General features: G+C 46.8%; 1 protein-coding gene across 1 annotated transcript in view; it reads right to left on the bottom strand.

The window, feature by feature from the left end:
- The window catches only part of ppm1h (protein phosphatase, Mg2+/Mn2+ dependent, 1H), a 149,634-nt gene extending 129,865 nt beyond the window's left edge, over window positions 1–19,769 (bottom strand). Inside the window, exon 1 of the mRNA XM_078567841.1 lies at window positions 19,415–19,769. Within this exon, the coding sequence (XP_078423967.1) occupies window positions 19,415–19,647 (233 nt within the window). The 5' untranslated portion in view covers window positions 19,648–19,769. The remainder of the gene's footprint in view (window positions 1–19,414) is intronic.
- Between the last annotated feature and the right edge of the window lie 5,810 nt (window positions 19,770–25,579).

Here is a 25,579-nt window from a genome sequence, read left to right as displayed (position 1 = left end):
CTGCTGAACCCTGCCCTACAGCATCGCCAGTGGCGCGTGTCCAAATTTTCTGTTTAGCAAAGTTGCTGTTATCAGCCCGTAGACCAACAATTAACCTCAGAGACCTGCGATTAAGGAAAACAGTTCATGGTATTTGCTCTTAATCTAGTGGCATCCAAGCAAATATGTATGGATAACATAAGGCTGGGAGGGTGGTCTGTGGTGCACCCTTAATTCTAAACTCCCAAGAACAACTGTTTGGTAGGGGAATTGGAGGACCCCTGAAACCGATGGAGGTGTGCTGGAGCAGCAAGAAGCCATTGTATTACAGGAAAGGGGAGAATGGTTGGGAGGATTGCAAGTGGAACAAAGGTTATTCCCTCATGTCTTACACAAACTTCATTACATGCATAAAAAGAAAGCTATAAAAGGATCCCATTTACAGTTAAAATACTAGGCATCAAATTGATGGAGGGATCTGCTTAGGGGGAGGTCAGGAATGTAAAACAGTTAATCATTTCCCACTGGAGCTTATAACCTCCAGCTAGTGACCCAGAAAATACTATGCGTTTCAAGTTTAATAATAACTGTCTTGCTCATCACCCCGCCATATAAAAAAAATTAGACTCGAGTTATTTTTCAGGTGTCAGTAAATGCTTTGCCAAGGCTCCAACTTTCTGCCTAAATTATCAGTTCAGATACTTTATTCAGGGAGGGAAGACATAACTAGACCATCAGCTAGAGAGTTCAACACGTGTGGAATAAAAAAAAGTGACCAAGCCAAGTTTCAAAATCACATACAAGCGTCATAAATTGGAGTACAAAAAGTAAAATGGCAAGACGACTGCAAACACAGTAACACCACTGCACATCGACTGTTGAACACGTCACGTATATCACCGGTCTTATGAAACCTGCTGCCTGAAGGGTGTTGGAAGTAAATTCAATTGTAACTTCCAAAATGAAATTCGACGTATACTTGGGGAAACAAAAAGGAAAGATTTACAGGGTTACGGGGAAAGATTAGGGGAATGGGACTATAAATCGGATGTCTCTTTCAAAAGAGCTAGCATAGGCAAGGTAGGCCAAATGGCCTCCGTCTGTGCAAGATTAATTCCCAAAAGCTAAATTTCACTTTATTGTAGTTTGAATTGAAGTGAAATGGTGGGACCAGCAATGTAAAAAAGCATCACATGCAACATAACACCACAAGTTGTATAAATGATGGGTCTGGAGCTACAAATGCCTGGCTGCAACCAATTCTGACCTTGATAGATTAAATGTAGAAGGACCATCAATACACTGAAGGGGTAAAGATTGCTACAGCCGACACATTGACAGAATCTATTCTTTGATTCAGCAATAAAATGTTGCTATTACCATATATATATGTTTCCATTAGTAGGAGAGACTAGGACCCGAGGGCACAGTCTTATAGTAAAGGGAAGACCTTTTAGAACAGAGATGAGGAGAAACTTCTTTAGCCAGAGAGTGGTGAATCTATGGAATTCATTGCCACAGAAGGCTGTGGAGGCCAGGTCATTGAGTGTATTTAAGACCGAGATAGATAGGTTCTTGATTGGTAAGGGGGATCAAAGGTTACGGGGAGAAGGCGAGAGAATGGGGTTGAGAAACTTATCAGTCATGATTGAATGGCGGAGCAGACTTGATGGGCCGAATGGCCTAATTTCTGTTCCTATGTCTTATGGTCTTATATTGTCAATTTTAAAATCTACTAAGCTGTTCTCCTACGATGTTGCTCATCAGGGGTAAACACATTTATAAGTACAATGGAGAAAGCGATACAGGGAGGTATGTTGCCCAGTGGTATGTGGCACTAGCAACCCAGGGGGTGGAGTTGTAAACCCACCATGGGAAGCTGCAAGACTAATTTAATAAATCCGATAATTTTTGGGCTAGCAGGAGGGACAGGAAAACTGTTGGATTGTTGTAAACGCCCAAGTGTCCTTCATAAGGGAACCTACTACCTCTGCAGGTCATTCCACTGTACGGTTAATATCAAAGTGATTAGGGAAACCAAGGATGGGCAATAAATAAGAAAATAAGAAATAGGAACATAAACAGTTGGCCACTCAGCCCTTCAGAGTCTACTCTACTATTCTTAAAATAACAGCTGAACTGCTCCATCAACCGCACATCCCTCAATTTAATAAAATTCTATTAATCTCAGCCTTGAATAAACTCAATGTGTAAGTGTCAACGGTGATCCAGGGAAGAGAATTCCAAAGATTCACAACCATTCGAATGAAGACATTTCTCCTCATCTTGGTCTTAAATGGACAACCTTTGAATAAATAACAATACCTTAATAAATGCTGCCTTGCTGGTATGGTCTGCATCTCAAGAACAAATAAAATTATGTAAGGATTTCTATGCTTTCACCTAAGAAATCACCTGTGAGGCTGTTCATATTTAGTTGACGATTATCAATTTTTTTTTCTAAAAATGCAAGATGGTGAAAGAGTTGTTGAAAGATACTTCAGTAACTTGTTCCAGAGGGCCACGATTAATAATGAATTTTACCCTGGTAACATAAATATGATCAAAATTTATGGACAAGTGCTTATGATTTGTAATAATATGTATAGAAAGAAAATAAATTTTTACATTTGTGTAGGGCCTTTCATGATCACAGGATTTCCCAAAGCACTTTCCGGCTATTGAAGTACTTTTTGAGATTTAGTCACAACAGCCAACTTGCGCACAAACTCCCACAAATGCAGATGCACGGGAACCTGCAAGTTCCCCTCCAAGCCACCATCCTGACTTGGGAAATATATCGCCGTTCCTTCACTGTCACTGGGTCAAAATCCTGGAACTCCCTCCCTAACAGCACTGTGGGTGTACCTACCCCACATGGACTACAGCGGATCGAGAAGACAGCTCATCACCACCTTCGTTAAAGAATATATTTTTTAAAAAAGAGCATTATCAGTTTGTGATGTTGGTTGAGGGATAAATATTGGCTAGGACTTCGAAATAGTATGGGTGGGATCTTTTATGCCCACCCGAGGGGGCAGACAGGCCCTCGGTTTAAACACATCACCTGAAAGACAGGGCCTCTGACAGTGCAGCTCTGGGCACTGGAGTGTTAGCCTTGATTCTGTGTACTCTGGTCTCAAGAACGATTCTATGTGGTGTTGCTCATGGAGGACAAGTTGCTCTATAGCAACGCCAATAGCATGAGGTAATAGAACACTTAGCAACTTGCATAATGCACTATGCATCTAAAACACTGAATTACTCAGACGAATCCAGTTTTCCACACTCCATAATGCCCGATGTTTTTTTTGTTGAAATAAGAATCAGTAGGCAGTTATATTAAATAATGTTCCAATTCAGAAGCACGCACACACACACACACACACACACACACACCACACACACACACACACACACACAGTCAGCCTTCAACTTCATCAGAATGGACCACCACAGTGCAAATCATCACCTGATGTGGCTCAGGAGCCCCACTCTAGCATGACAGTCTCTGCTGCATTTACTATAGAACAAGACAGTGAGCTGAGGAGGTGCATGATTCACTGCCCCCTGTTTCCTCTTCTTGGCCAACTGCGCTTTTCATTTCTTCTCATCTCTTCCAAAGCATCAGCCTCCAGGGAGGTCACGGCCATCAGTGACCATTTTCCAGTTATCAGTGTCAATATCCGCCATCTTCATATCTCGCTTGCAGGTGTCCTTGTGGCAGAGGTATGGATGCCCGGAGGCGGTGGTTCAGTATTTGGGTATACGGCTGTCATTCATCCGATGAATGTGGCCAAGCCAGCGCAGACATCATTGGCCGAGCAATGAGAGTTTGCTGATGGAATTAGCATGCTCCAGGACTGAGGTGGTGACCTTGTCCTGCCAAGCGATGCTGAGGGTACGACAGACAGTGAAGGAGGAAACAATTCAGCCATTTCTCTTGCCTATCATATGTTGTCCAGATCTCGCCACTGTAGGGGGTGTGCGCTGAGGACTCAGGCTTGGTAGACGCAGTTTGGTGTTCTCAGTCAGATTGCTGTTGTTCTACACTCACACTCAGCTTGGACATAATGGCTGGTGTGTGTGTGTGTGTGTGTGTGTGTGTGGTGTGTGTGTGTGTGTGTGTGTGTGTGTGTGCGTGCTTCTGAATTGGAACATTATTGTTTGTCCTTTTGCTGAAGGTGTCCCTCAGTATGGAATGCTAGTGCAACATGGTCAGTGTACAGCAACTCTCTGATCAGGGCTTGGTGCACCTTTGAATTGGATCTCAGGTGAGCAAGGCTGAACAACTTTCCGCCAGTTCCAGTGCCCGAGTAGACACTCTCTGTCGATGTTCCTGCCATATACCTTCAAGTCAAAGAGGAGAACATGCCCAAAAGTGTCGGTGCCAGAACACAACCCTGTTTGATCCCACTGCGGATCTCAAAAGTATTCCGAATGCCTTGACATAGCTGATCTTCCCCATCATGTTATCATGGAAAGAGGGGGTCACACTGAGCAGCTTCAGTGGGCAGCCAATTTTCTCCACCACCTCTGCTCATATGGTTGAATGCCTGGGTGAGATTGATGAAGGCAACATATAGGGGTCTCCTTTGTTCACGGCATTTCTCTTGCAGCTGCCGGACCGAGATGTTCATGTCAACTGTCGATCTTCTAGCTCTGAAATCCAAGTAGATGCGTTCAGCCTGGTCAGATGCAGTCTGACAAGGGCAACATGGGCAAAAACCTTTCACACAATGCTCAGCAGGGAGATGTGTCATAGTTGTTGCAATCACTGCAGTTGCCCCTTGTTCTTCTACAGGGTCACAATCTTTGTATCATGCCCATGCTGGGGCACTGCCCCCCCTCCCTCCACCAGTCAGGAGAAGAAGCTCATGCAGATGCTGCTGGGGCGCCAGTTTTCTGGATTAGTTCAGGCTGTATAGCATCAGCACCCATAGTTTCGATATCCAGCTTTGTCATGACAGGCAGGCTATGGTGTCTAGTTCTTCCTTGGCGATAGTGTTCTCCCTGGAGCACAAACTCAAGGTAGAGCTCCACCCGTCTCTCCAACTGTTTATTGCAGTTGGTGATGACCTCCCCTTCCTTTGTTTTCAATGGGTCCATTTTCTTTGCTGATGAAGCTGTTGCTTTATCGACCCTTTCATATATGACCCTGACATTCCTTGTGTCATAGGACATCTGGAAACTCTGACAATGTTGTAACCAGTCGTCATTGGTGCACCCCTTAGCAGTCTGTTGGATTTCACTTCAAGGGCTCTTAGTGCAGACTCTTCTCGCTCAATCTCTCCTCGCTCTATCTCTCTTGTAAAGTAACGAGAGAGCGGACCACGTAGCTTCAATGACAGGTTCCATCATGGTGCTGTTGCCTCAAGCTTTTTCTATTCTTGCTTCCCATGAGGAAGCTGAGACACCACCTACAATACTGCAAAGTATGTTACATTTTGCTTCTGCACTGTGTGGGAGAATGCCAGCGAGCACCTGTTTAATGGCGTCAAGGAGCTGTTGGTTTTTAACCTGGCTAGGCAGTGTGGCTGAGGTTGGTATGAGGACAGTACTTCTGCTTCGAACGAAAAAAAATTCTAGGGTTGCATCCCAGCCCTAGTTCACACCAGAAAGAGTGATCTGTACCACAGTCAGCTACCAGTTGTGGTAGCTACATGTATCGACAATGTTGTTCAGAGTCACGTCTGGTGCCGGTCAGATCCAGCTGGTGCCAATGCCCTGGAGCTCTCCAGGACAAATCTTGTGGCAAGGTTTGTTCTGAAAGAAAGCATTGGTTCCACAAAGCTCAAGTATTCTCTGTCTGTTCTCAGTCACTTTCCCCAGACCATGATATCTGAGGCAGGAGGGCCATGACTCACTGTCTGCACTCATTCCTGCATTTAAATCCCCAAGTAAAAAGACGTTCTGACTTAGGGATTCTGGTGAAAACACTGTCAAGCTCCTTGTAGAACTGGTCTTTCACCTCTGTAGTGCAGCAGAGTGTTGGACCATAGATACTCATGAGGTTAACTGGCAATGTTTGAGTTGAGAGGTGAATGGAGAGAATACATTCTGAACCATTTGTGATGGTGGGGATTCTAGAATTGAGAGTAGCAAGTTCCTTACAGTCAAGCCTGCCTCTTGTTCACGTGTTTCCTCTGAACTCTTCCTCTGCTAGAGATGAACATCTAATGTTTTTCTTTCAGTGACCCGCTCTCAGCGAGCCCACTCTCTTATAGGGAAGCTATATCAACGTTCAGCCTATCAAGTTCCACGTTGATCAAGACCATCTTGCGTACTCGCGACCAGCTGCAAATCTGTCAATCCCATGCACATGGCTCTGGAGTTCCAGCTTGCCAGTCAAAGAGTTGGCATCTTCTTTCTTTCCATTTGTTTTGTTTGCCTGGTGTACTGGATTCCATCCACCTGTTGAGCAGAGACTCTAAGCACCCACTGAAGCAGCACCTTGCTAGTCAAAGGCTACCTGACTCGGGTGGGCGGTCCCTCCCACCAATCGGAAACAGCCCATAGTACCCGTTCTCTACACCAAGTGAGTTGGGCTCATCACTGGTAAACGCCGTCTCCATGTTGTGTTAACACTCTGCAGTGAAACTGAAGCCTGGTCAGGGCACAAAACTGGGCAAAATTTAAGGTGATCCTGGGCTGCCCAAACATCAGGGTCCTCCTCTTGGGCATCCCACTGGGACCAAAGGAACGCAAAGCACTATGATCAGCACCAGCTTGACTGCAGCAATTACTGAAAGCGGTGTCACCATATGCAGTTGTGAAAATGATATCCCACACTATTCCCAGATACCATGCAAAGTACCCAGGATTCCATGACCATGACTAAAAATTACAATAGATGTGGTTTCCACAAGTTTACTCAAATCGCTAATATATGGGTCGAAGATGCTCTTCCCACAAGATGGCCTCCCCCTGCCTGACACCGCAATGAGAGTCTCTTCAGGCTTGATTTCCTTCCTCAAGGTAAAAATGTGCTCCATCCTGCTTTGTAAGACAGTGGCTGCTCCTCCGAAATGATAATAGCCTTTTATTGCAATGACCATGGGCTCAAGGATTCTGGGAGGGTTACCTGTGGAGAAAATGGCGGGCACAGTCAGGATGGGCCTAATGGCCTCTGTGCTCCACGGTTCTAATGTTTCATTAATTTGTTACAGAGTATGAACTGAGAGATTACTAGCCAGTCATTAATATTAATATATTAATGAAAGCAAAGACTGTAGACCAAAAAGTAGCCAACATATCCTTTTGAAAAAAAGCTGGTTGCAATATTGCAACACATTTTAAATAACACGTATTGAGGATAGATGCCAGTAACATTATGTGGACTAGAATTGTTATTTGCAAAAAAAAATGCAAGCTCACCAACTTGGGCTCAGTCAGAAGAGGTGCAGATACTTTTGGCAAGAGAGTACAAGTGCTTGGAAGCTTTTTCCAGTCTAATGAAAATTTGTTTTATTTTGTAGATGAAAGATGGATGTGTCTTGCCCTCTTCTTGTTGCACACATTCTTCCCCTCCCTCATTTAACAAGTCGAAAATTGTGTTATCACGTTACTGATATTTCGCAAGAACTGCAAGGCAGCTTTGGCAATATTAAATTTTCTAGGATTTTGTACAGTGCTGCATTGCTTGTTTTTTTAATGTTCTACTGAATAAACTTCAGCACGTAACAAAATATTGTTATGACAATAAGAACAGCAGGCATTGAGACAAAGCACTTTGTTCTTTATCTAGCTTGAGGGCTTAGCAAAACAAGTTCTTCTTGTTGGGAGGTGTACAGGGTCCCACGGCCATATTTCCAAAACGGAGCAAGGGAGGTCTTCCCCGTGAACTGGCCAACATTTATCCACCACCTTCCCCAAAACAGAAGATGACGTGGTCATTATTGCACTGCTGTTTGTGGGACTTTTCTGTGCATATATTGGCTGCCACTTTTCACGTGGCTACACTTCAAGAAGTAGTTCATTGCCAGTAGGGCGCTTTGGGGCATGAAAGGCGCTATACAAATACAAGTCAGTCCTTTTTATACTTTTGTGCGCATCGCTGGTCTTCAATTTCAACAGCGCACCGCTGCATTGGAGAGGGTTTTAGGCTAGAACAATAAGGATCAATTTTGGACAGAAAGTTCTAAAGATGAGAGATTTTTTTTTAAAACAGCAGAATTCATTTTCATTGGATTACACATGCCCTCTTTTTTTGTTTCTCCAAAAAGAGTATATATGATGCAAATGTAAGCAAGCTATTTGACATTGACTGTGAACAACAAACAAAAGGACACATTTAAAATCAAAGCCTCAACTGAAACTGGAGAATTGAAAGTTTTAAAACAAAATTCGGATACGAGGAACCATTTCTTTTCCCACTCTAAAACAGATCAGTTTAGATGGATGAATATTCAGTTGGAATACGCAATCAGAGATAAACACTCTGAGCAGCAGGCCAAAATTCAATACATACCAACAATTTTGCTCGATTACCTTTGGGAATTTGTGAGCATTTTTGAAAAAAAATTCATTCGTGGGATGTGGGCGTGGCTGGCTGGGCCAGCATTCATTACCCCACCCTAATTGCCTTTGTTTAGAGGGCATTTAAGAGTCAACCACATGGCTGTGGATCTGGAGTCACATGCAGGCCAGACCAGGGAGGGCAGCAGATTTTCTTCAGTAAGAAAGGACATTAGCGAATCAGATGGGTTTTTATGACAATAGACAATGGCTTCACGGTCATCATTAGACTTTTATTTCCAGATTTTTACTGAATTCAAATTCCACCATCTGCCATGGTGGGATTGAAGCCCAGGTCCCCAGAGCATTACCCTGGGTCTCTGGATTACTAGCCAGGCAACAATACCACTATGCCACCGCCTCCCCATGTAAAATGGACAGGGCCCAATCAACGAGGGATTGCAGTTAGTCGATGGCTTCCTTATATTTTGTATCCACAATTCTAACCAGATGACAACGCACTTCAGAGAGAAGCATTTGCATTCTCCATGATTTCCAAAAAACGTACTTTCAAGATGATTATTTCAGCAGCTGTGAGTTGTGATCTGATAAACAGGCTTCAGATCATGAGCAGAATGCACATTATAAGCTTCAGTTATTTCTGGCAGGCTCTTCTTTAATCAGTGGCTGACTCAAGGACAACTAGCACCTTCAATGACCTATTAGTTACATTTTCTTCACCACAGTACACACTGCTGCTGACTCCCACAAAATCTGTATCACTACTGTGTATGAAAATAGTATCCTCCCTTCCTAACTTTAATGCAATCCTTTGGAAACTAATACGATTACAGTAGAAAAGGCATCAGGACAGGACTGGGACCAGTGTGCTATTTGCAACATAATTTAAATGTGTACGAGGGCTTACAGTGCCCTGTAACATGTTCTTTTCTTTTTTCATATGAAAACAATAACAAAATTATTTTGTTGGCTGAAAAGCGATTTGGGACATCTTAAGGTCATAAAAGGCATTATATAAATGAAAGTGTTTTATTCATTTCTTTTGGAATATGTTCCAAAGTATAACCTTTCAAATGGAGCTTGTGGACTCTAGTGATTCTGAAAACAGATCCTGTTGAGATGCCTAGATTTATTGGATCTTTTCCCTATTTATTAAATCACTGGTCATTATTTCTCTTTCTGTACACTATTGGAACACATGCACTTCCATAATGATGCTCTTTACAAACAGAAATCTCAGAGGGTTTGTTTGCAGGGGTTCCCCCTCAACACCCTGCAGAGATGTTTGAAATTTCTAGCATTTGCGATTTATAGTATATCAAAATATAAATTTTTTGCCAGCTGTTACAACCTCTGTAGAGAACGATAACCTTTTTTTAAACAAAATTGAACGTCCAGTGAATTGAAGAAAGATTGACACGATGGGATTTCATGTTTTAAGACTTTTACTGTAACAAAAGACTAAAAGCACCATGGACTAAATACTGTCTTTGTAGGCAACTTACACTTTAAACTGTAAAATAAACATTCCCCCTTTTCCTTTTAGCATAACCAAAAACACACTTCACTGACATACTTTGTCCTTTTGGACAACGTTAGATTCTTCCAGAAACAGTCCGAGGTGATTCTTGTCTCCCAAGGTTTTATTTCTATTCTTTTCCTTTTCTTAGCCTGTAAACGTTTAATCTCAGAACCGTCATTCACAGTGAGGATTTCTGCCCTGGAGATTCTTCCTCTAGCATGTAGCTAGGGGAATCTTATAGCCTCGTTTTAACTCATGCATTTGATCTTTTCAGTCCAAGTGTGAGCTTTCACCCGCAGTCCTGCATGGCGAACCACAGCATATTGCTATCTTTAGCCACTTTCCCTCTTCTGGATCCTGGCAGGCTAACCTTGTCTGAGTTTTCTCAGGGATATCTTAACCCTTATCCTCCCAAAGCCCATTTCCATGGTAACAGGAATCACATGGGCCTTGTATCCAGGTAGGAATGCTGATTGTCCTTTAGACCCCAACTCTTATCTTGGAAGTAAATGGATAAGTTAAAGCACAACTGTTTACAACCCAACAGTCTCAATACTTTTCTAGGACTTGAGACTCTCTGTCTACCCACTGTTACCACATAGGCTCCTGCCATCGCCTCCAAGTGTAAATACCTTGCACCACCTTTCCAGTAAAACAATCTGAGCCCCCTTTGACCTCTAACAATCAAACCACCCAGACTGTCAGGGCAGACTTCGGAACAGGTCACGTGACCCCCTTCATTTTCTCCTTCTCCTTAGTCAGGCCCTTGGGATCTAGGATGACTTGCTTCCACTCGGGTTCAATTAGTTCGGAGATGGTTGATAAGCCCAATGTGCAACTGCAGACTCTTCCACATGCGGGGCAGGTGGTGCCTGAAGGATTGGGTAGATGGGTTGCTCAGAGGTTTGTGTGGTTCCTCCAAAGCCTTAACTTCACCTCTGCATATTTCTGAAGCCTCTTGACATGTTTGGTGCTTCCCGGGTGAGCCTTCTTAGTTCTGGTTGAACACAAGCCAAAGAGTCGGCAGGGATGTTTGACCTCTTCAGGGTTGCTTTGAGGACACCCTTAAAGCCTCAAATTGCCCCCTTCATTTTACCATAGAGAGACAATAGTCCCAAAACATAATCTTATAAATATCATAATTATAACATAGTATATCATAGTTGTGTTATTATATGCTGTCACAAAAGTTTAATAATTCTAAAAGTAGGTTAATAGAGGGGTTTGGATAGTTTCTCTCTGTGTGTGCGGGATTTAATTGAATTGGAGACGGCTGGTCTGGAGGTTTTAACTCATCAAAAGAAGCTAGGTTTGAAATGCTAAATACGTAAACATGGCTGAAGTTTTAGAATGCGAGATGAGGATAATTTGCATTTTTAGATAAATCAGGGTAGTTTGAATTTCAAAGGGATGGTAGGATGTTACACCTAGCCAGAAAAGCTAGGCCGAGCAGTGTATTTATTTTTCCCCAATGGTTACTGACAAGATTAGCACCATGAATACTTTTCTCATAATATAAATCTAAAATTCCAAAGACATATGGGAACAATGGAATTTGCATTAAAACGGAAAAACATGTATAAAGGAGAAAAGGCTATGTGTCAGAGAGGGGGAAGGCATTGTAAGATCTACCAGAAGTGCAAAAAGCCTCCAGCGATGCCCACATCCTGTGAAAGAATATAAAAAAAGAATGCAGAGACTTTTGTTATAGAAACCTCTATGGTCGTGGCACAAGTGTCCACAACTTGTAGTTAGGGTTACCTAAAATTGTTCTGGAGTTTCCAGGAATTAAAGATTAATCTCAAGGATACTGCTTTAAAGCAACTGGGGAGAAACACCATAGCAGCATGAATAAAATTTTGATTTTGCTTTAGCTTCTTTGGAGGAGATGGGCATGATGGGGAAAGGCTGGTTGACCGATCGTTAATCCACTTGGGCAATGAGTCGATTCCATTTATAATTAGCTCTGGGCAAGATACAGCAGCCAGAGGATAGACCAATGGCTAGGCAATTTGTGGTGGGAAGCCATGTGATGAAACTTCCAAGAATATACCCAGAGTTGCCAACCTTTCGCATAGCTTAAGTTAGTGTGAGCATAGAAATTCCACTTCAAACCTTCAAGTTGTTTTTAAAGCAGATACTAAGCAGCAGGATGCACAGGAAGTTAAGCTAGCAGGAGAGGAGAGAAAATAACTTCTTTAAAAAAAAAGGAGCATCTCCTTAAATAGGGGAAGGGGGAGTAGCAGTCTCTTCGACTGTTCTATACTGCACACTAAAGCAAAAGAAATCTTGCCTGGATCTCCCTCAATCACAGAAAATGAGCTCAACGTCCTTTGGCAGTGCTGATGCAAATCAAGGGAAGGAGAGTGTGCACTTGTTAACATTATCCCCCCGCCCGAGATACAAAAGTATTAATATCACCTGTGACTAGTTCCACCTTGAACACACGTGCCAATACAGCCACCTAAATAGAGATTGGTGTCTGGAATGTATGCAAAATATTTGTGAATCATCCACAAGCACTAAATGTTGCCAATTTTTTCCCCAGCACGACAAATGAATTTGGTCATCTTCCCTTTATAAAAAATACATGTTACACTCAAACCTTTGAAGATGATAGACAATGTGATAAGGCTATCTAAGAAAACATACCGAATGTTTGACTTTATAACTGGAGCACAAATGCGAGGAAATTATGCAAAACTTTTACAAATCACCAGTTATGGGCTCAGCTGGAGTGATTGGTGTTGAATTCTGGGCACCACACTTTAAAGGATGTCATAGCTGTGGAGAGAAGATTCACTAAAATTATCCCAGGGATGAAGGGCTTCTGTTAGCTGAGAGTTAAGAGAAGCTGAGGTTGTTATCCCTAGAGCAGAGAAAATTAGGAGGAGATTTGAGGTGTTAAACATTATGAAAAATTTGGATCAAGTAAATATGGAGAAACCGTTTCCACGAACAGAAGGGTTGGTAACCAGTGGACTCAGATTGAAGGTCATTAGCAGAAGAATGAGGGGAATTGAGGAGAATTATCTTTACACCATGACTTATGATCTGGAACGCACTGCCTGTAAGGGTGGTGGAAGCAGATTCAGTAGTAACTAACTTTCAAAAGGGACTTTGATATATACTTGACAAGGAACATTTTGCAATGCTATGGGGAAAAGAGGTGAGTGGGATGAATTGGATAGCTCTTTCAAAGAGCCAGCACAGCTACAATGGGCCGAATGGCTGCCTCTTTCTATGCTTTTTAACTATTCAACTGCATAAATGACTACCAGCCTACAGAGGTGTATTACTAGCTTTACTCGTATGGAACTTGTTTCCACAGCTTAGGGCACTTGGGGAAGACACAGTCAGTCAATCGACAGAAAAGATCCTCCAATTAGAAAAAATGACTAAATAAGCCCAGGAACTGCACATAAATTAAAATGTAGCTATTTTACAGGTGTCTGAAATGTCCTACTCCCAGTATGTACTGGTAACTTTTTAAAAATTCATTTGTATGATGTGGGCATCGCTGACTAGGCCAGCATTTATTGCCCATCCCTAATTGCCCTTGAGAAGGTGGTGGTGAGTTGCCTTCTTGAACGGCTGCAGTCCATGTGGTGTAAGTACACCCACACGGTGCTGTTAGGGAGGGTGTTCCAGGATTTTGAGCCATTGACAGTGATGGAATGACGACATATTTCAAAGTCAGGATGGTGAGTGGCTTGGAGGGGAGCTTACAGGTGGCGGTGTTTCCATGTGTCTATTGCCCATATCCTTCTAGATGGTGGTGGTCATGTGTTTGGAAGGTGCTGCCTAAGGAGCCTTGGTGAATTTCTGCAGTGCATCTTGTAGATGGTACAGACTGCTGCCACTGTGCATCAGTAGTAAATGTTTGTTGATGTGGTGCCAATCAAGCGGGATGCTTTGTCCTGGATAGTGTCAAGCTTCTTGAGTGTTGTTGGAGCTGCACTCATCCAGGACAAAGGAGAGTATTCCATCACACTCCTGACTTATAGATGGTGGACAGGCTTTGGCGAGTCATGAGGTGAGTTACCCACCACAGAATTCCTAGCCTCTGACCTGCTCTTGTAGCCACAGTATTTATACAGCTAGTCCAGTTCAGTTTCTGGTCAATGGTAACCCCCAGGAGTTAAATGTAGAATATTATATATTTCATTGAGTTACATCAAGTCAGAAACAGACCATTTGACCCACTGGTCTATGCCAGCTCAATACAAGCCTCCTTTGTCTCCCTTCAGCATACGCTTCTATTCATTTCTCCCTTACGTGCTCATGTAGCATCCATTTTAAATGCATCTGTATTATGCATTTCATCTACTACAGCGCATCAGACTTTGTTGACATACTGGAAGAGTCAAACGAGGATCAGGGATCACAGTCACTCCACAAAAACTAAAGACAATGGTCTGCATCCAAAGCATCCAATAAATAGAGCAACATTTTGAGAGCTTCTTTAATTGCTTATTCTGTCTCAATTGCAGCAGATCATTAAATCCTATTATTTTGATGGAGACTTAGCAAGTTGGGAAAGGGTGAATGATGGCTTCAAGACTACCAATAGTTAACCCTTTGTTATGTCTTGGCTTGCCCTTGTTACAAATACTTAAGGCATTCTCAGCTAAGTCTTTTTGAAAGTGGCCTAAATACTCCATTAATCAGAGGCCATTATTTTTAGAAGACTTGTTTAAAAACAAACAACAGTGATCAAACTGAATTCTCCCAGATAAAACCCTGAATGTTTTCTGATGATATCTCGAGTCACTTTGATATTCAATAGTTTTGAATTACTACCTAGCTGGCCAGAAATGCATATAATCTCCTGGGGTTTTTATTAAATAAAGCTTTATGTAACTCTGAAAGGATTACTGTTTGAAGAAATTATAAAAAGGTTTTGCTCCAGTTCCCTTACAATTGCCTGTTCTTCTAAGGTGATGTGGTGTGGAATGAGAGGCATAAAGCTGCCAGAAAATTTCAACATGGCAACTCATTCTCTCCGAGAACTCTGTGTTCCTCCAACTCTGGCCTATGGTACGCCTGACTTCATGCCCAAGTGTTAGGTCACCTGCCCTAATGTCTTCTTCTTTGGATAACGCTCCCGTGAAGTGCCTTGGGATATTTTACTACATAAAAGGCGCTATATAAAAAGCAAGTTGTTGTTGTTGTGCTTAAAAAACCTGAAGAAAGTAGTAGCAGGATGATAGAAAGAAATCTGCACATCACTTTGATTAGCAATGTTATACTAAAAGAATGCAGGGTGTCCCAGAAACATTTCATTCAGTTCTCAAAATATCAATAATAATCTAGCTTTTATCTATAACGATCCTCAATGATGCTCCTACCGTCCATGGTCCTAAGTGAATGAAAGACACACACGAGTAATTACTCTTGCATTTTATTAAATGAACTTCAGACTTAAGAAAGCTTCTCATGCTGCTATTGAGATGATGTTCCTGAATCGTGTTATATATACCACCTGAATCATTTGTTATTTATGAAACTAACAGCAATATTCTCAGACTGATTTATCAAGGGTAAGCCATAATGAGCTCTCAAGACACCCATACATTTTTTGTACTAGATTTGATTCGTCCTTTTATCTCTAGGCATTTGCATTTTGTTTGAAATGAGGCCTGTATTTGAGTAGAGTCAACCTGCTCTTTCCCCATTGCCCTGTCATTGTATTTTTCCCTACAAGTATTTATCCAGTTCTCTTTTGAATGTCACTCCTGAATCTATTTCTACTACCCTTTCAGGCAGTGAGTTCCAGATCACAACAACTCCAAAATTCCTGTCCCCTCTGATTCTTTTGTTAATCACCTTAAATCAATGTCTTCCAGTTACCTACCTTTCTGCCACGAGAGACACTTTGCCTAATTGATTCTATTGAAACCATTCATGCTTTTGAACACTTCTATCAAACCTCCACTTAACCTTCTCTGCTCCAAGGAGAGCAACCTCAGCTTCCCCACATACTGGTCCCTCATTGCTAGTGCCATTTTAGTAAATGTACCCATGGTGCCATTTACCTTTGAATCCCATAGACCTGTTAGCAAGATGAAAGCACATGATGTAATACTTTATCAAGTGCCTTTGAAAAATCCATATATGCAACATCAACCACACAAATCTCTCCATCACTTCCAAAGAAGTTGATCAAATTCATCAAATATTACTTGCCTTGAACAAATCCATGCTGACTGCCATTTTGTTAGCCTATATTTTCTTAAATGCTAATTAATTTTGTCCAGATTAACAATTCAAACATTACCACGCCTCTGATGTTTAAGGTTGACTGGCCTCGAGTTGCTGGGTTTATCCCGCTCCTCCTCCACCCCCCAAAACAGGACTGTAATATTTACAGTCCTCTAGGCAGCACCTGAATACACAAGAAAGATTGGAAGATTGTGGCCAGGGCTTCTGCAACTTGCACTCCTATTTTCCCCAATAACCTAGGATGCATCCCATCGAATGACTTTTACACTGAGAGTTCAAGCAAATCCACTTTATCTACTTTTATCCAATGCAATGTCATTACTACCTCATCATATATTGCTATATTTTCCACATCCACTTCTCTAGTGAAGACAGGTATTCATTTACTACCCCAGCCATGCCCTCTGCCTCCCTGGGAGGATTGCCTTTTTGGTCCATAAGCAGCCCCAGTCTTCCTTTGACTACAGGTTCATTATTTGAGTTTATAAAAGAATTTAGAGTTAGCCATAATTTACGTGCCTCCTTTATCTATTATTCTATCCAGTAACATTACTGCTAATATTGGCAGCATCCTCTTCTCCAAGAGGATAAGAAATAGGAGGAGTCAGCTATATGGCCCATTGAGCACATTCCACTATTCACAAAGATCATGTCTGATTCTCTACATCAACTCCAACTTCCCTACCCGATCCCCATTGTTCAATTCCCAAAAATCTATCATCTCGGCATTGAATCAATTCATCAACTGAGCATCTCTCGGGTAAGAGATACCAAAGATTTACAGCCCTCTTGAGTGAAGTAATTTCTCATCTCAATCATAAGTAGCTGATCCCCTTATCATGAGTCTATGCCTCCTAGTTCAAGACTCTCCAGCCACAGGAAACAGCCTCTCAGCATCCACCCGGTTAAACCCTGTGAGAATTTTATATGTTGCATTGAGATCTCTTCTCATTCTCCTAAACTTCAGAAAATATAGATCATTAACTACTCAATCTTTTCTCACAGGTCAACTCTCTCATCCCAGGAATCAATCTTATGAACTTTTGTTGTACCCCCTCCAAGGCAAATAGATCCTTGCTTAGGTAGGGAGATGAAAAAATGGTACAGTGCTCAAGGTGTGATCTCAACCAAAGCCCCAGATAATTGCAGCATTAAAGATCATTTCCCTTGCAATAATCCCAGATGCCACTTGCCTTCCTAATTGCTTGCTGTACCTGCAATGTTAACTTTCTGTGATTCAGGAATATAGATGCAAAGTTCTCATGTAGTACCTCAGAAAGACATTAGACAATTTCAATCATAACTACCATTTTTTTTTCCAGACAGTAGATGCTGGTACCGATTCTGCTATTGCCATTTACACCTCCTCTAGACTCGTCTTTTGTTTCTTTACCTGACCCAGTGCCACCCTCTTCTGCCTTGCATTATCACCCCTTTCATCCATTAATCTCTTGTCTTCCATACTCTCACAGACTTTGCCTTTTGTTCTTTCCTCCCCTCTACCCCCCTCCCCTCATCCTTCTCTACCTCTATACCTGCTTAAAATCTGTCATCTCTAACAGTTCCCAATTCAGGAGGGTCAAAATCCTGGAACCTTCTGCCCAACAACACCAAGAGTAGTAGTTGTGAAGCAAGGCCATGCAGCCAAATGAAACACTAACTCCTTTTCTCTCTCTACAGGTGCTACCTGATCTGCTCAGTATTCCCAGCAATGAAAACAGAAAAGTGCTGGAAGTTCCAATGAATTTATATTGAACTCGAAACGTTAGCTCTGTTTTTCTCTCTCCACAGATGCTGCCATACCTGCTGAGTTTTTCCAGCACTGTTTTTATTTCAGATCTCCAACATCCACAGTATTTTGCTTTTATTGGAGTACTCCCAGCATTTTGATTTTTATTTCAAATTTCCAGCATCCGCAGTATTTTGCATTAGTCCACACTTTTGCATTATGAGCCTAGTAACATCATCACCACACTACAGTGTCCTGTACAGTGAATTCTGAACACGCAGCATCTTCTCGAACAGCAGGACCAAAACTAACAATCACGGGTAGTCGTATCAATGCTCTACTGCACAATGATACTGCACATTCGTATACTACTACTGCACTGCACCAGCTGACCCCCTCCCATCTACTAAATCCAGAGTTTTAAAGGCATCTCTGTTTTACAAGGCTGACTCGAATTATGGATGAGTAGCAACATGGCAAGGAGTGAGTGTGGGGAACGTAGTCTGAATGGAGATGAACTGCATGGTTTAAGAATATTCAGGCTTCCTGTACATGTTGTCAATCCGCATTTGGGGGCGGGATGGGAACAGCCTTCCAACCCAAACGTATACAAGTCTCCCAGTGAAAGTTACCGCTACGCCTACCTGAACATGTCAACATAAATACATTTCTCTCACACCGATCCCTTAAAGGGGCAGTGTTGCAGTAAGGCTACTTTTGCAATGGACGTTGACCCACACAGCAGGCATAACCAGCTTTAAAATATTAGCAAATAGGTTTCCTCCTTCCTGCTACACGTCACCTTTAAGCAGATAGCATTTACTTAAAAGCACCAGGATGCGAGTTTGCAACCTGACACTATTTAGCATGTGGTTGAGTGTGGCTACGGTCATGTCACACGTCATTAAACAAGGGTTGGTGCGGATTACTTTCATCTTCCTTCCCACCCCACTATACATTTAAAACTGCATTGACACACCACAGAGAGGGGAGGGGTGGGGAAGGAATATTTACTTAAAATAATCACCGTCACTTCCAATGCTAAGGCTGGGCAGGATAAAAGCGCGGAAATAATGTCACAATGACATGAAGGAATTTTATATAAACACACAAGAAGTGGGGAAAGGGGGGGTTATCCTGCTTATTGCTTTTATCTGATTTGACCAACAGGATTCGTTCAAAAGTCTGCATTAAATCCTGCCAATAAATTAAACTGCGCTCGGGACATTATTGCCACATTACAAGTGCGTGGCTGTGGGATCAATAAACCCGAGACAACCCGCACCAACTCGCCACTGGGGGTGGGGGGTGGGGGGGGGAAAAAAATGAAACCTTGGACCCCCTTGGGCTCTGGTGTAAAATCTATTTTGTCTGTTATCTTATTTTACCGGGACACGTCTGCTGAAGGGGGGAGGGGGTCAGAATTAGGTGTATTTTAACTATCACGAATGGTTGGAAAATGACCACGTCCATCTACTTACTCCGCATAGCCCGTACCCCAGGGCAACCTCTTGCTCTCTCTCAGTGTTAGGATGGGTCTGGCGATATGATCCGCAGAACACTCGATCTCATCCTGAGACAGTCCCAGGAATTCCGGCCTGCTATATGGGAATTTCATCGGCAACTCGGTCCCATTGACATGTTCAGCACCGGCGTTCCCAGCCATGATGCCTCCCATGAAATTAGCAACAGCGGATTTCACCCGGGTGAGCATGTTAACTCACAGCTGGTCTCAGGCACCTCTCGAACCCACCTCGACCGGCTTCTCTCTGTCTCTCTCTCTCTCTCTTATTTTTCCGTAACGCAGCCAGAAAATCAACCCCCCCCCCACCCCCCACTACCACCCCCCCCTTTCCCCAGCTGCGGAGGAACAGGAGAAGCCGGTAGAATCAGACTAGCAGAGCTTATGAACGCGGAAATAAAGCCATGATGCTCGGCTTGTCATGTGATGGAGGCTGCGCTTTATTGGAGTGAGAGTGAAGGACGGAGCCGACTGGTGGCAGCAGCTCGGAGGGGTGGGGGACAGAGGGGGGGGGGGTGATTTGGGGGACAGAAGGGGGGGGTGATTTGGGGGACAGAGGGGGGGGTGATTTGGGGGACAGAGGGGGGGGTGATTTGGGGGACAGAGGGGGTGATTTGGGGGACAGAGGGGGGGGTGATTTGGGGGACGGGGGGGGGTGATTTGGGGGACAGAGAGGGGGGGTGATTTGGGGGACAGAGAGGGGGGGTGATTTGGGGGACAGAGGGGGTGATTTGGGGGACAGAGGGGGGGGTGATTTGGGGGACAGAGGGGGGGGGGTGATTTGGGGGACAGAGGGGGTGATTTGGGGGACAGAGGGGGGGGGTGATTTGGGGGACGGGGGGGGGTGATTTGGGGGACAGAGAGGGGGGGTGATTTGGGGGACAGAGAGGGGGGGTGATTTGGGGGAACAGAGGGGGGGGTGATTTGGGGGACAGAGGGGGGTGTGATTTGGGGGACAGAGGGGGGGTGATTTGGGGGACAGAGGGGGGGTGATTTGGGGGACAGAGGGGGGGGGGTGATTTGGGGGACAGAGGTGGGGTGGGGGTGATTTGGGGGACAGAGGGGGGTGGGGGTGATTTGGGGGACAGAGGGGGGTGGAGGTGATTTGGGGGACAGAGGGGGGGGTTATTTGGGGGACAGAGGGGGGTGGGGGTGATTTGGGGGACAGAGGGGGGTGGGGGTGATTTGGGGGACAGAGGGGGGTGGGGGTGATTTGGGGGACAGAGGGGGGTGGGGGTGATTTGGGGGACAGAGGGGGGGTGATTTGGGGGACAGAGGGGGGGTGATTTGGGGGACGGGGGGGTGGTGATTTGGGGGACGGGGGGGTGATTTGGGGGACGGGGGGGTGATTTGGGGGACAGAGGGAGGGGTGATTTGGGGGACAGAGGGGGGGTGGGGGTGATTTGGGGGACAGAGGGGGGGTGGGGGTGATTTGGGGGACAGAGGGGGGTGGGGGTGATTTGGGGGACAGAGGGGGGTGGAGGTGATTTGGGGGACGGGGGGGGGTGATTTGGGGGACAGAGGGGGGTGGGGGTGATTTGGGGGACAGAGGGGGGTGGGGGTGATTTGGGGGACAGAGGGGGGTGGGGGTGATTTGGGGGACAGAGGGGGGGTGATTTGGGGGACAGAGGGGGGGTGATTTGGGGGACGGGGGGGTGGTGATTTGGGGGACGGGGGGGTGATTTGGGGGACGGGGGGGTGATTTGGGGGACAGAGGGAGGGGTGATTTGGGGGACAGAGGGGGGGTGGGGGTGATTTGGGGGACAGAGGGGGGGTGGGGGTGATTTGGGGGACAGAGGGGGGTGGGGGTGATTTGGGGGACAGAGGGGGGTGGAGGTGATTTGGGGGACGGGGGGGGGTGATTTGGGGGACAGAGGGGGGTGGGGGTGATTTGGGGGACAGAGGGGGGTGGGGGTGATTTGGGGGACAGAGGGGGGTGATTTGGGGGACGGGGGGGTGGTGATTTGGGGGACGGGGGGGTGATTTGGGGGACGGGGGGGTGATTTGGGGGACGGGGGGTGATTTGGGGGACGGGGGGTGATTTGGGGGACAGGGGAGGTGATTTGGGAGACAGGGGGGGTGATTTGGGGGACGGGGGGTGATTTGGGGGACAGAGGGGGGTGGGGGTGATTTGGGGGACAGAGGAGGGGTGGGGGTGATTTGGGGGACAGAGGGGGGGGTGGGGGTGATTTGGGGGACAGAGGGGGGGTGGGGGTGATTTGGGGGACAGGGGGGGGTGGGGGTGATTTGGGGGACGGGGGGTGGGGGTGATTTGGGGGACAGAGGGGGGGGTGGGGGTGATTTGGGGGATAGAGGGGGGGTGGAGGTGATTTGGGGGACAGGGGAGGGTGGGGGTGATTTGGGGGACAGGGGGATGATTTGGGGGACGGGGGGGTGGGGGTGATTTGGGGGACGGGGGGATGGGGGTGATTTGGGGGACGGGGGGGTGGGGGTGATTTGGGGGACAGAGGGCGGGGGTGGGGAGTTTTGGGGGACAGAGGGGGGTGGTGGGGGTGATTTGGGGGACAGAGGGGAGGTGATTTGGGGAACAGGGGGGGTGATTTGGGGGACAGTGGGGTTGATTTGGGGGACAGAGGGGGGTGATTTGGGGGACAGAGGGGGGTTGGGGGTGATTTGGGGGACAGAGGGGGTGATTTGGGGGACAAAGGGGGTAGGGGTGATTTGGGGAACAGAGGGGGGTGGGGGTGATTTGGGGGACAGAGGGGGGTGGGGGTGATTTGGGGGACAGAGGGGGGTGGGGGTGATTTGGGGGACAGAGGGGGGGTGGGGGTGATTTGGGGGACAGAGGGGTGGTGATTTGGGGGACAGAGGGGTGGTGATTTGGGGGACAGAGGGGGGTGATTTGGGGGACAGAGGGGGGTGGGGTTGGAGTGAATTGGGGGACAGAGGGGGGTTGGGTTGATTTGGGGGACAGAGGGGGGTTGGGGGTGATTTGGGGGACGGGGGGGGGTGGGGGTGATTTGGGTGACAGAGGGGGGTGGGGGTGATTTGGGGCACAGAGGGGGGTGGGGGGTGATTTGGGGGACAGAGGGGGGTGGGGGTGATTTGGGGGACAGAGGGGGGGTGGGGGTGATTTGGGGGACAGAGGGGGGGTGGGGGGTGATTTGGGGGACAGAGGGGGGTGGGGGGTGATTTTGGGGACAGAGGGGGGTGATTTGGGGGACAGAGGGGGGGTGATTTGGGGGACAGAGGGGGGGTGATTTGGGGGACGGGGGGGTGATTTGGGGGACAGGGTGGGTGATTTGGGGGACGGTGGGGGTGATTTGGGGGATAGGGGGGTTGATTTGGGGGATGGGGGGGTGATTTGGGGGACAGAGGGGGGGTGATTTGGGGGACAGAGGGGGGTGATTTGGGGGACAGGGGGTGATTTGGGGGACAGGGGGGGTGATTTGGGGGATGGGGGGTGATTTGGGGGACGGGGGGTGATTTGGGGGACAGAGGGGGGTGGCGGTGATTTGGGGGACAGGGGAGGGGGTGGGGGTGATTTGGGGGACAGAGGGGGGGTGGGGGTGATTTGGGGACAGAGGGGGGTGGGGGTGATTTGGGGGACAGGGGGGTGGAGGCGATTTGGGGGACAGAGTGGGGGTGGTGGCGATTTGGGGGACAGAGGGGGGGGTGGGGGCGATTTGGGGTACAGAGGGCGGGTGGGGGTAAAAGGGGACAGAGGGGGGATAAAAGGGGACGGGGGGGTGGGGGGTAAAAGGGGATGGGGTGGGGGGTAAAAGGGGACAGGGGGGTAAAAGGGGACGGGGGGTAAAAGGGGACGGGCGGTGGGGGGTAAAAGGGGACAGGGGGGTAAAAGGGGATGAGGGGGGGTAAAAGAGGACGGGGAGGTGTAAAAGAGCACGGGGAGGGGTAAAAGGGGACGAGGGGGTAAAAGGGGACGGGGGGGTAAAAGGGGACGGGGGGTAAAAGGGGACGAGGGGGTAAAAGCGAATGGGGTAAAAGAGGACGGGGTAAAAGGGGGTGGGCGGTGAGGGGGGTAAAAGGCGATGGGGAGGGGTGAGGCGGTAAGATTGGATGGGGATAAGCAGGGATGAGGGAGACAGGGAATGTGGGAGTGGGATGAGGGAGACAGGGGATGTGGGAGGGGGATGAGGGAGACAGAGGATGTGGGAGGGGGATGAGGGATAGAGGGGAGATGAGAGAGAGAATGAGTGAGGGGGAATGTGGGAGGGAGAGGGGAGATGTGCGGGAGAGAGGAAGGCAGGGATGAGTGAGAGAGGGAGGGTTTGATGAGGGAGTGAGCGAGGGGGAGTGGTTAGGGGATGAGCGAGGGGGTTAGGGAAGGAGGGAGGGGGTATAAAGGAAGGAGGGGATATGAGTGAAAGAAGGGGGAGGGAGGGATAGGAAGGGGGATGAGGGATGGGATGAGGCAAGGAGGGAGGGGGATGAGGGAGGGGAAGGAAGGGCGGTGAGAGAGGGAGGGATGGGTAAGCAGGAGGGGGTTGGGAGAGGGAAAAATGAGGAATGAAGGGAGGGAGAGGGGGGGTTATGAGGAAGGGGTTGGGGAAGGGGATTCGGAGGAGGAGGGAGGGAGGGAGATGGGCGATGCATAATGGGCAAGGGATGAGGATCTGTGGGGATGGGGAAAGTATAAGGGAGGGGATGAGGGAGGGGAGGGAAGTGGACAAGGGGAGGGGAATGAGGGGGAGAGGAAATGATGGCAAGGGGGGGAATGTGGAAGATGAGGGAGGGGAGGGAAAGGGGTGACGTGGAAGAGGAGGGATGGGGAGGGGAGGGATGGGGGATGAGGGAAGGGCAGGATGGTGAATGAGGAGGGAATTATGAGGGCAGAAGAGGGGAGGGGAAGAGTAGAGATTTGGGGCATGAGGGTTGAGAGTAGGGAATGAGAGACATGGTTATTGGATGGGGCTGAGGGGAGGGAGATGAGGGTTCAGGGAAGGGATGGGATGACGATAGGGGAGGAGGGAAGGATGGGATGATGAGAGGGGTTGAAGATAGGAGATGAACAGGGGAATGATTGGAGAGGAAGTGGGATGAAGGGTGAGGAATGGGAGGGTGAGAGATGAGTAGAGGGGAGGTGAGGGGAGTGAGGAAAAAGGGAGTGTGGAAGGACAATGAGAAATGGGGAGGTGAGGAAAGGGAGAATGAGGAAGGAGATTGAGGGTGAGGAGGAGTTAAGGGAGGAGGAATTAGTGGAAGGGGTTGTAGAATGAAGAGAGGGGAAGGTGAAATAATGTGAGGGACTAAGGAGTGCAGGAAAAGGGAATAGCAGGAATTAGCTAGAGATGGAAGTGGGAATAAGAGGGACTTGGTGCAGTGCTCCAGACGTGTGCATCAGGCATGACATATTGGCCATTGAAAGTTGACCAGTTGTGAGGGGAGGATGTCAGGGGGACTTCATAGAGTCTATTCTTCTGTCATTAAACAGAGTGGTAGATATGGAGTAATAAGGTGTAGCCAGTTGTTACTCACATCGGCAACTGGTCTGCACCATCACAGAGCCCAACACATTCAAGTGCCTATGGAAACAATGGGCTCACAGTGACTCCGGGTAATAAAAACAGCCTGATTACCGATCCGGGTAAATCAGGGTTATTAATAGATTTTACAGCTTGCTATTTGGGTATTACAAAAACACACAGCTGGCTACCAGCACTACCACACTATCCGGTTCAACAAGCTGGAACTCCCTCCCTAACAGCACCGTGGGTGTACCTCCAGAACATAGACCACATCGGTTCATGAAGACAGCCTTCTCAAGGGGAATTTCAAATGACCAATTTCAAAGTTGGTCTTGCCAGCGATGCTCACATCCCATGAATAAAATAAATGCAGCTGCCGTGTAGCACGACGGCAGTGTCGTAGTATAGTGGTGATCTGCTTAAGGGCAGGTCCTCTGCCCATTTCTCCATGCCTCAATGTCTTCCGCTTTCCTCTGCAGTTGCTGGTAGCCTTCCGTTTTCAATCTCAGTGAGCAATTTGGCTCCGGAAAACGATACCTGAGGTGGTTTTCTGTTGCCTTCCTCGTGTGCTTAAAGGAAACACAGGTCCTTGTCCTGAAGGATCCTCCGCTGTCAGCAGCGGTTATCCCTTGCGGTTCTAGCTCTTCCAGCATCACCATCGAAAATTCACTGGT

The sequence above is a fragment of the Cetorhinus maximus genome, chromosome 22 (genome assembly GCF_964194155.1).
Source record: "Cetorhinus maximus chromosome 22, sCetMax3.hap1.1, whole genome shotgun sequence".
Lineage (NCBI taxonomy): Eukaryota > Metazoa > Chordata > Chondrichthyes > Lamniformes > Cetorhinidae > Cetorhinus > Cetorhinus maximus.
This window is presented reverse-complemented; position numbering and strand designations above follow the sequence as displayed.